Source organism: Thunnus albacares, chromosome 5, assembly GCF_914725855.1.
Source record: "Thunnus albacares chromosome 5, fThuAlb1.1, whole genome shotgun sequence".
NCBI lineage: Eukaryota > Metazoa > Chordata > Actinopteri > Scombriformes > Scombridae > Thunnus > Thunnus albacares.
Window position 1 is genome coordinate 14,277,652 of NC_058110.1, and position 10,310 is coordinate 14,287,961.

The 10,310-nt window shown below is 40.1% G+C and overlaps 1 protein-coding gene across 3 annotated transcripts; it reads right to left on the reverse strand.

Annotated features, from left to right (window-relative positions):
* Positions 1-786: 786 nt before the first annotated feature.
* Positions 787-9,730, reverse strand: prdm2a (PR domain containing 2, with ZNF domain a). 3 transcript variants are annotated; one of them, XM_044351161.1, is made up of 4 exons: positions 9,636-9,730; positions 8,150-8,217; positions 3,085-7,387; positions 787-2,798 (listed from the first exon to the last, which is right to left on the reverse strand). In XM_044351161.1, exon 3 carries the CDS (start codon positions 7,318-7,320, stop codon positions 3,118-3,120), a length of 4,203 nt encoding a protein of 1,400 aa, XP_044207096.1. In that variant the 5' UTR covers positions 7,321-7,387; positions 8,150-8,217; positions 9,636-9,730; the 3' UTR covers positions 787-2,798; positions 3,085-3,117. The 3 variants fall into 3 exon arrangements, with proteins under 3 accessions (XP_044207096.1, XP_044207094.1, XP_044207097.1); XM_044351159.1 differs by having other exon boundaries at positions 9,610-9,730; XM_044351162.1 differs by lacking the exon at positions 9,636-9,730 and adding an exon at positions 9,243-9,589.
* Between the last annotated feature and the right edge of the window lie 580 nt (positions 9,731-10,310).

The following is a 10,310-nucleotide window of genomic DNA, read 5'->3' on the forward strand; positions in this document are numbered from 1 at the left end:
TACTTGACAGGTTTTAATTATTCATGACCTGAAGCTTGATTAAGCAACTGTGTTAAAACTAGTTAATTTAGGAAAAAGAAAGCAATCGTGCAGCAGCTGCAGTCATGGTATGTTGGATATCACTGTTTGATCCACAAAACTCCCTTAATTTTGTTTTTTAGCTGCAAGAGTAACCTTATTTAGTCCTTATATGCACTTATACAGAGGGAGTACAATAAAATGTAAAAGGTGTTACAAATAGTAACCTGCACCTTCTGACTTTTGGATTATCTGTTTGTTCCTTGGTTATTTACAATTTTATTTATACCTTTTGTTGATGAATGTTAATGTGAAATATCTACTCTACACAGTTATTCACTGTTTTCACAGAAAACAGGTCACAGGCTGGCAGCAGTCCGCACTCGTTCTGGAAACCTTTGCATGGAGATTTTTTGGCATCCACATTCAAAATGTTAAAAATAATGGTGGAGGACAGAATGCTTTAACAATAGCATAAAAAACATGTGTCACTGAAAACTGAATTTTCAAAGAGACTGTGGGAGTGCAGATGAGATGCAGTGGTATTATAAAATCCTATCTGTTGAAGCCTCTGCTCAAGATGTTAAAGTAAGGAAAGTGTGCCACCACCTGGACATTTTATTTATTTGTAGGCACACACTGCAGTAGGCTGAGTTGAATTCTGTTAATACTGTAAAGTAACCAAATTAAATGTATTTAGTCATTTATAAACTTGCAATAATGTGATAAACTTGTTTACTAAAAATAGTTTCACACAAACTTCAAATGTAACTTTAACATTCTCCATTTATTTTGAACACTCGCTTGAAAAAACTTTAGTGCAAATCATACAGAGGAACTTTTCAGAGATTGAGAACATAATTTTAAATTATTAATAAATATACATGACTTAATTTACACTTTGAAATGCTACAAGCACTTTTCACAGTTAAATAACAGTCTTCCAAATCATCCTGTACATCCAACACACTGCAGTCTGTCTGCATGAGGAAAATATTACCAGCAAGGGTTGAAAAGGCAAAAATGTAAAACAAAAGTACCATTACTCGCTCTCAGATACAGACCATTGTCAACTTCTCAAGTGCAAGTTTTAGTTCAAATTAAGTTAACTCATTTAAATCATAATGAAATAATTACCCTGTGTAGCACTTGAACTTAACACCTGTAGCTTATGATAAGCAAACAGATACAATTCATTACACTCACTCTGACAATAGTTACAACTTGCCATCATCGTTTTCATATTCCAGTACGGGGTTCCAGCAAAAATTACCTCATAATCGATCTTACATTTCCATTTTGAGATTTATACATGTTGGAATTCATTATACACACACGACACAACAAAGTGTTGACAACTGTTACACAGAATTTAAGCAGTGATGAAGTGCTTGTATTCTACAGATGACAAAGACCTAAATAGACTGTATTTCTCACATTAAAATTTCTAGTCATTGATTTGGAAAGAAAACCACACAAAATCATATTTTTGACAAGCATTTTGTGAAACAGGTGCAAAATAAAGCCTAAAAGCAAACTGGACTGTTGTAAATGTTTCTAAATTTCAGAAAAAAATGCAGAGAAGCCAAGCGCTGGAGTCGACTCAGCCGATGCTGTTTAGAATTGAAGTCTTATTACTGTAAAAGTGGCAGCAATGCATCCAAACCATACAGAAAATTACATAGTAATTTGTTTGGGATTGCAGTGCAAATACATCAAACTGCAGTGTTTTTCTTCACATTGAGAATTTATTTGTGGTGGCCCATCAGCAACGAAATCCAACATACAACATTCGGCTGCAAAAGGAAGTAATTTTTCTTTTTAGATGTAATTACACATCTGCACTTCCACGCAGACTTCTGAAGAGACAAACATAAAAAAAAAAAAAAAAAAATCATCTATTTGGGTCGGCCACCTTAATAAATTCTACACTTGGGAAACAACTATGTTCATTCTTCATCATCTTTATGCCACATTTAACCTTGTCATATACATTTGATGGCACACAGTAAAGATCATTATTCTCAAAACTGATAACTTCCATACAAATACGTAGCAACTGGGCCAACCGGATTATATACAATTTTGATTTGCAAAGGCTGCAGCATTAATTCTACCAAATGTTGCATTCACATCAATAATGAAAACGCTGACTTCTCTAATAATTGACAGTGCCGATATCCTTAACATGAATTTTGACAGGTAGCTTGTGGCCAATGTTACACTGTAGTACACTATACTATAATTATGCAACCTCAGATTCAGTGTTTAAGGCCTAACTGCATCAACATAATCCTTCCTAAATGAATTTAGCTGTAGTACAAGCTCACAGCATGCAGTAAGACTGTAAACCAAAAGGCCACAGATAACAGATAAGGAAAAGTGCAAATGCATGCTGAAAATGATTGCCACCTGCCATCCTCTCTAAGTAGCCCGCCGAGTAGGAAATGAGAGCAGCCTTCCAGCTCAATTCCTCCCACTTCCTTTCCAATTTGTGACATGTAGCAGTCAGATTAACTTCAAAGTGCAAATCCAAGCCGTTTGACAAAAAAAGTTTACGAAATGAAGGAGGAAGCTACAAAACTCCGAGCAACTACAAAAGCATTCAAATACTCAGTTGAATACATCCACTCACTGCAGTCTCCTTAGTCGTGTGTTTTATCCATCCTCAACTCAGTCATTTAAAGTACAGTATAACGCAATCTGAGTCCGTGTCCAGTTTACAGTGTGAGAAGCAGTTATCTCCTTTTAATATCACTGAAGTTCCACACAGCAGAGTCCTGAAAGTGAAAACAACAACATACATTGAGACAGATGTGAGCATGAGGTTATTTACGATCTTGTATTTAAGCATATTTCATTTTCTATTTTAATTGCACAACCATGTATGATCTTAAGAGGCTTCTTGTGTGTTGTTTAAGCTTGTTAACTCACTTACCAGTGTAGTACCCGTCTTACCTGTATAAATGAGTAATAACTGTGCATATCCCTTCTATGTTTGCAACTACTACTTATCTTTTTACTTTTTTATCATTTTGCAAATAAACTTAAATGTGCTTTAACTACCTGAAGATCCTCTGGTGGCCTGCTGAATATTCTTCAAGCTGAAGCGCTCTGCTCAGAGCTGCTGGTGATGGCTCCGGTTGCTTCTTCTCGGCTCGGAGCGGGAGGCAGCTCATCCTTCTGTGGTTCGGCCTGTTGTGGTTTCACTATGGTGATTTTAATGGGGATGCCTTTGACGTTATGCTGCACTCTGGTATACTGGCGCATCGAGGGGTTGAAAGTGCGAGCAATGGGAAGTTCATTCAGAGTGGGTGTCTCAGTTTTTGGTTGCGTGCTCTCTTTTATGATTATTTTACTTCTTTTGTTTGAAAAGACAGTTTGCACTGGCAGGATGGCGGGCCTCTTAGCATGGCCAGAAGTCTGGAGTCTAGTTTTATGCTGAGGTGAGACTTGTTTCTCTTCGACGTGAGAGACCCCTCTACGCAGGTGGCCATCGTTCTCCTTGGTCACAGAGATTCCCCCTTCTTTCCTTTTCTTCACCTCTTTAGGCTTCTTGGGGCAGACCGCCATATGTTTGGTTCTGCTGCGACGCATTGTGAACTCCCTGCTGCAGTGTGGGCAGACAAATATCTCCTGCTGCTCATTAACCTGTGAAGATGACACTTTATTTGATGAAGACTTGTTCCTCTGAGGCATGACCCTTTGTACCAACTTTTTCTTCCTTTTGTTTAGCACTTTGAACTTCATCTTAACTGGTGATTCTTGATGAGGTTTGGACCTGTTTGACTGGCTGGCTCTGTTTGAAGCATTAAATTCATTAGTAGAATTAGTTGTAGACAGCACTCCATTTTGAGTTTTTGCAAAGTGGCGTAGTGGGATGGGATTCTTTTTGGGTGTGTACCGCCTTTTATCGCTGGCGTTTGCACAAGCCAGGATGTGCTTGTGTAGCTCTGGCATGTTATCAAAGCTTTTCCCACACTTGGTGCATCGTATAGCCGTACTAAATGTTTGTGGGATGTTGTGGGTAGTGAAGTTTGTGGCTGAAGCCAGTGAGCCAGCGGGTGATCTGTTATGGTAAGGAAATGGAGGAGGCTTAAAGCTGGGATAATGCTGGTTAATGCCAAGTCGAACATCAGGCCCTTTGAGTTTGCCTCCATCTGAGGCCATGATTTTTATTGTTGTAAACAGTTCTTCAGCAGCCACATCCACCTCACTCTCTTCCTTTTTCACCAATTTCTTGGGTTCCTCTGGAGCATCAGGCTCTGAGGGCTCTGTGTTGACTTTCGTTGAGTTGTTGTAGTTCTGAGGTCGTAGTTTTCCCTTTTCTTCTTCTGTGTATGTACACTGCTGACCGGGATGTAATTCTTCCTGATGCTGTTTCAGATTGCAAAGGTAGACAAAGTCTTTTGTACATGCACTGCAAACATAAGTCTTGCCGACACCGTGGAGGCTTGATCGATGGTCAAGCAGAGCGGATGGCTTACCAAAGAGCAGCACGCAGAACTCACATTTGTAGGGCCATTCATCAGCATGGTCACCTACATGATGGCCTAGTTCTTTCATTGAATGGAAAAGCTTATCACACACATTGCAGATGAAGTTCTTGGTGAAAGTCTGCTGTTGTGCATCGCTAGGTGAACTACCTGAGGATTCTTCCTCGTCAGCTTTCTCAGAAGGGTGTGAGGTTTCAGATTTAGAAGTTTCGGGTGGGGAAACAGAAACGTCAGCAGGTTCCTCCTCTTTTGTGGTTGGTGGCTCTGATTTAACAACTGGTTCTGGGTCAGGATTTGATTCACCTACTGTAGGACAATCAGATATCAGTGAGGTGGTGGTGGACAGAGTCACTGATTCTGCGATGGAGGACACAAGAATAGTGGGATCCGCAGTTGGAGGGCTGGGTACTGATACAATCTGTTGCTCTTCTATGTGATTAACAACCATCTGCGTAGGTGCTGGAGGCTCAGCAGTGTTTTCTTGTAAGGTAATTGCAGCAGGGACAACACTCCCTGGGCCTTCAAGAGCTATTGTGCACTCTATCAACACAGTGTTGCTTGTAATGTTGTAAGAGTTAATGAGGGAATCATTTAAAGTTACAGTGGGTGTGAATGGCACGTCTGACACAGGAGTAGATTCAACTAAAGGGGGGTTGAGGGCAATTTGATCGGTGAGAAACACATGGCCAGGTAGATTTAGAGTCGGGTCAAGGGGTTGTGAGAGAGCGACAAGGTTTGCAGAATTCGCAGTGGTAAATGCAGTAGTTAAATCACACTCTGAGGAATTTAATGCATTTTCTGTGCAGATTACCAAGGGCTCAGGAGATATATTTGGAGCTAATACTTGGATTGGTTGGCTTGAAGGGTTAGAAATGGGCGGTGATGGTGCCAGAACTGTAATTAATGAAGGAGCAGTGGGGAGCACTGTGTGTGAGGCTGGGGAAGCAAATGCTATAGTGCACGGTGAAGCTGGCTGCAAGGCAACAGAGGTAAGGGAGGCAGATGATGGAGTGAGGGAACTGGAGGGAAGTGCAAGCCCATAAACAAGTCCTTCCCCAACAGACTCCACGGGGGTCACCATATCTGATCCTGTAACTATCGCGAAGTCTGTGACTAAAGGGGTCTCAGGATTCCCTAGGCTTATATTTTGCTCTGCAATATCCATTAAGGCCTTCTCCGCCATGCTTGTATTCGATCTTCCTTCTTTCAAAACTGCCTGTAAAACTAAATTTGATGGCAGCTCAGATTCATCTAGGCTCCTTTTTTGCAAACTTAAATCCAGCACGGCATCGGCCAAAGCTTCATCTTCATTTCTTTTGACTGTATTGGAGAGATCCAGTGGTTGCTGGTTACAGGAATTACCACCAGTCATAGGGGGCCAGCTCTCTGTTAAGACAGCATTCACTGCTGGTTCCTCTACAAATACAGTTGCGTTATCCTTCTCATTGGCTGTTTGGTGCACAGGTGAGCTATGCTGGGTCTCCGTCTGTCCTACACTTACAGCATCACAATCTCCCGTATCTGGCGTTGGCATTTCCTCGTTAGTTATTGGGTTTTGCTGTGGAGAGCTTTGTGGAGATCCAGTCCTTCTTTTAAACCTTCCTGTTCCGGCAGGCAGGACAGACAGAGAGACAGGTGAACAAGGCTTTTGGCCATCTGTGATGAGGGCGAGTGTGGGTTTAAGGCCATCCTGCTTCTCCAGGAGCTGCTTCAGCTTAGGGGACAGAAACACGGTCCTTTCCTTCTGCACAACTGTAGACTCTGTATTCTGAGGAAGTAGATTCTCTATTAAAGAAGACACAAGTGACGATGAGGATGAAGACACGACCACCTCAGACTCCAGTTCAGTTTTAATTTGCGGTAAAAGAGGTGGTGTCGCAGTTCTTCTCTTGGCCACTGGCTGACCAGGTATTTCTTTACCTGTGACTGAATCTGGATTTAAAACCTGGCTGATTTGGGTGGGGTCTAGAATCAAGGCATCCAGTCCGACTAAAGTTGAAGACCCAGAATGAACCTCAGCTGCTTCACAGCTACTGACTGTACTCGTTGACACTATCTTTCCGTCTATGTAAAAGCTGAGATTCTCTGAAATATTGCTAGAGACATCTAGCATGTACTGTTCTGTGTGCTCCCCTTCATTCTCCACAACAGCTGCAGGTGCTGTATTTTCACTGAGCTCTGTTTCCTCTTGCGATGTTGCACTGATAATCCTCTGAAGACTTTCCTCCTGGGGCAGCTGGGTTTTTTCTGTGTGTTGCAGATGCTGCTCATGGATCCTGCGCTCATGTCGTCGCTTGTTGGTATGAGTGGTGAATATTTTTTCACAGTACTTACAAGCATGATGCCCCTCTAATACTCCCTGTTTGTCTGGCTGAGCAATGTTTTCTCCAGCCGACAAAATGGAAGTATTAGAGCTTGTGGGGGATGAAGTATGAGGCTGCGTGACTGAGCCTTCTGAATCCAAAGGCTTCATCTTTTCATGCTGCAGCTGACCTAAATTTGAACCAAAAGATATGATGCTCTTATTGCTTTTGTATGCGTGTGCCTCGTTGTTTGCCAAAGTGTGGATGTGCATGTGTCGTTCCAAGCCTTGTTTACTGGTAAAATGTCTCTTACAGTGCTGACAGGGAAAAGAGTCCCAGCCACTCTCAGTATCCTGGCCAGGATGTTCATGAAGATCTGCATTAAGTGAATTAGGTGTGTCTGGTTCCATGTTACTTTCCTCTTGATAAATGTCTTCCTCGTCCTCCTCTATATCCTCACTGTCTCCAAACTCAGAGATGTACAAGTGAGGAGAGTCCTCCATCTTCTGTGGAGGTTGTATCCAGTTTTCGAAGGAAGTCTGTCACACAGGACTTTGACGGCTGTCACAACTAATGAATACATAAAAAGAGACATTGTCAATTTAACAAACAAACACATAATATAGCTGAAGTGCCATTAAAGGACTCCAACAACTGAACTAAAACATCCATCATGTGCAGTCAAATCTTTCAAACTTTACACTATAGTATAAATCAATAGATCACAAATATTTAACTGGTGTTTAAGTTATCTGCTTTTTCTGTTATTTTTATGTTAAGAACTTTGAGCTGCCAATAATTTCTAAAAGGTGCTGCATAAAGTTCATTATTACCAGTAATAGCAGTATTAGTAATTCCTTTTATTTATGAATGACAGCAAATTTGCACCTCTCTAATGCAGCTCTCAACAAAAACATGAACATTATGTAATGCTGGCAATTTATTAATGTAGCACTTTTCAAAACAGAAGTTACAAAGTGCCTCACAGGAAGAAAAAAAGGGAAAATGGGGAGTAAAAAGAAACATAATTGTATTTCAATTGTATTAGAATAGAATTATATTTTACAAGTGGTCAAGATATTGTCTAAATCCTACAGTATAACATATCACAATGTTATTATATATTCTTGGTCTATTTTTGTATTTGTTTGGGTATATTTCATCAGCCCTCAGTATTATTGTAAAGGTCATTCCCATTCTTTGATGTGTTATTATCTAAATAAATTCAGCCATGACAACACTCCATATATTCTAAGCATTAAATAAAAAAACAAACATTCAATATTGAAGACAACAATAAATTAAAAATATGTAAAATCATTGCCATCTTACCATTTTAATTGTCAGTGAAGGGTGGAAGGCATGTTTTGTTTGCCAGATGAACACACAGGCTTTTCACTCTGTTGGAAGAAAGATAACAGCAAAGCACATATTTTAAAAAAACATGAAAATGTGTGCCAGGACATGAGGCTTACACTCAAACTACAGAATGATACAAAGCACAAACTGATCAGCTGTGATGTGGGAGTTGCTGACCGTTTGCTTTATCTATCTGTTCATTTGGCTGCAGAATAAGCCTCAGGTCCTGCCTTGTCATTATATAATATGCTGATATCCCTCAAGCATATCAAAAGACCCACACCTTGTACGCAGTTAATGCTAGATACTGTACTGCTTTCATTTTAACGACTGCTTACTAACACTGAGCATACTGCTAATCTGTCCCCATGATGACCTTATTTACCCTGGTATGCCTTACACCACCTGCTACACTGATTACACACATACACACACCTCAATCATGGTCAATATTCTGATAGTTACTTCTCAGTTATTATTGGAAAACTTGTAAGGAGATACAGTTTGATACATCCATCTACTGCTTGGTGGGACAAAATGGCAGGCCCATCATGTGTGCCAGATCTGTCGTCTCTGCACACTTACACAATATGTTTTACTCGATTCTTTCATCATTTGTTCAGTTGTTAACATGTTAATCTCTTTGCTCCTTACGGACAAATTATTTTCTATTCGTCCTGCATAATTAATACATATCAGCGCAGTTTTCAGGCACTTGTAGATACGAGAGGAAATGTAAACAAAGACCTTAAAGCTTGTGTTTATACAATTAATCTTTCATTTATTTAAAGGCAAAGCGGTTGTGTGTTGCTTTTGCACACGTACAACTGAATTACTCACGATATCATGTTAGTGGAATCGAAAAATGTACATACACCAGTCAGAGGCCTACATTACATTATTTGAGCCATTTAAAAAAAAAAAATTTAACTTCTATTTCCATCCATCTGCGCTGCAACAGGCTTCTCTGGCATGACATATAAAGTGCATTCATAACAACAAAAAATACGTATTTTATTTAAATAACTGCAGGTAGGATTCGTGCTGGTGCGTTCACATGCTTCACCTGGTTTGATGACGCTCCCCCGTCCTTGCACCATTGCTAGCTGGTCACACAACACGTCGTCACAGGACTGTTTTGCTACAGACGCTGCTGCTAGCTCCCCCACTTGAAAAGGTCAACTGGCTCCTCTAAAATAGCCCCACCGCTACCCTCGACATACAAGAAAGCCGCTCGCACACTAAACACCGATAACCGTCAAGATCCTGTGACAAGGTTTCACTTATCAAAGGGAAAGAAATCAGCTGTCGGCCATTTAAGCATTGGCAATATAACGTACTGCTAGCTACAATGCTAACTCGCAAGCCCTGGCTAGTAGCTACAGTTAGTGAAAGAAAACACGACCGTTACTAACACTGCCTGTTATACAAACCTGTTTGTTACAGCTTCCGTACATACTTTTATTTGCAGCTTGAGTGGCGTTTGAACAGTTTAAAATATTCCTCTGGTGCAGGTTGTGGACAGCTGTGTTCCTTAATGTTACCAACAAGGTTCTGGCGTTCTGATTGGCTGGAGAATGTGGATGTCAAATTTTGGACCAATCAGCGACAGGTTTGTTAAAGCGCTGGAAGAAAATAACATCTAAGCAAAAGGCAGCTGTCATCAGAGACTAAAATGAGAACATAAACGCATCTCTACCAGCCTATGCATTGTTTCATTCAAATGTATACATTTTATGTATTTCAAGATATTAGATTATAAATATTCACTTGAGTAATCACAGATATCCATGCTGTCTCCAGCTAGTTTGAATGTATTTATCTAAAATTGCGAAAAAAAACCAAACTCCAAACTGAAACTGCGTACTTGAGGACTATTTTACCCATTTTTACCTGTTTTACTATACATTGATATTTTTAGTTTGGAGTTTGGAGATCTTGGATAATCTCTTCACACTCTCAACAATACAGCTGAATTATCAAACAAACTAAATGCGTTTTAAATAGTTGATTTGACAATTTGCCATTTCTTTGTAACACAACCATCTCTTATATTTTATTATGATAAAAAAAAAAAAACATATTCCTTGCAGTGTAATAATTTGACCTGTAGAGGGCGCAATATAACATGTTC

Excerpts from the sequence above, each read along its gene's own strand:
- prdm2a (XM_044351161.1), bottom strand. The coding sequence starts at position 7,320 with ATGGAGGACTCTCCTCACTTGTACATCTCTGAGTTTGGAGACAGTGAG.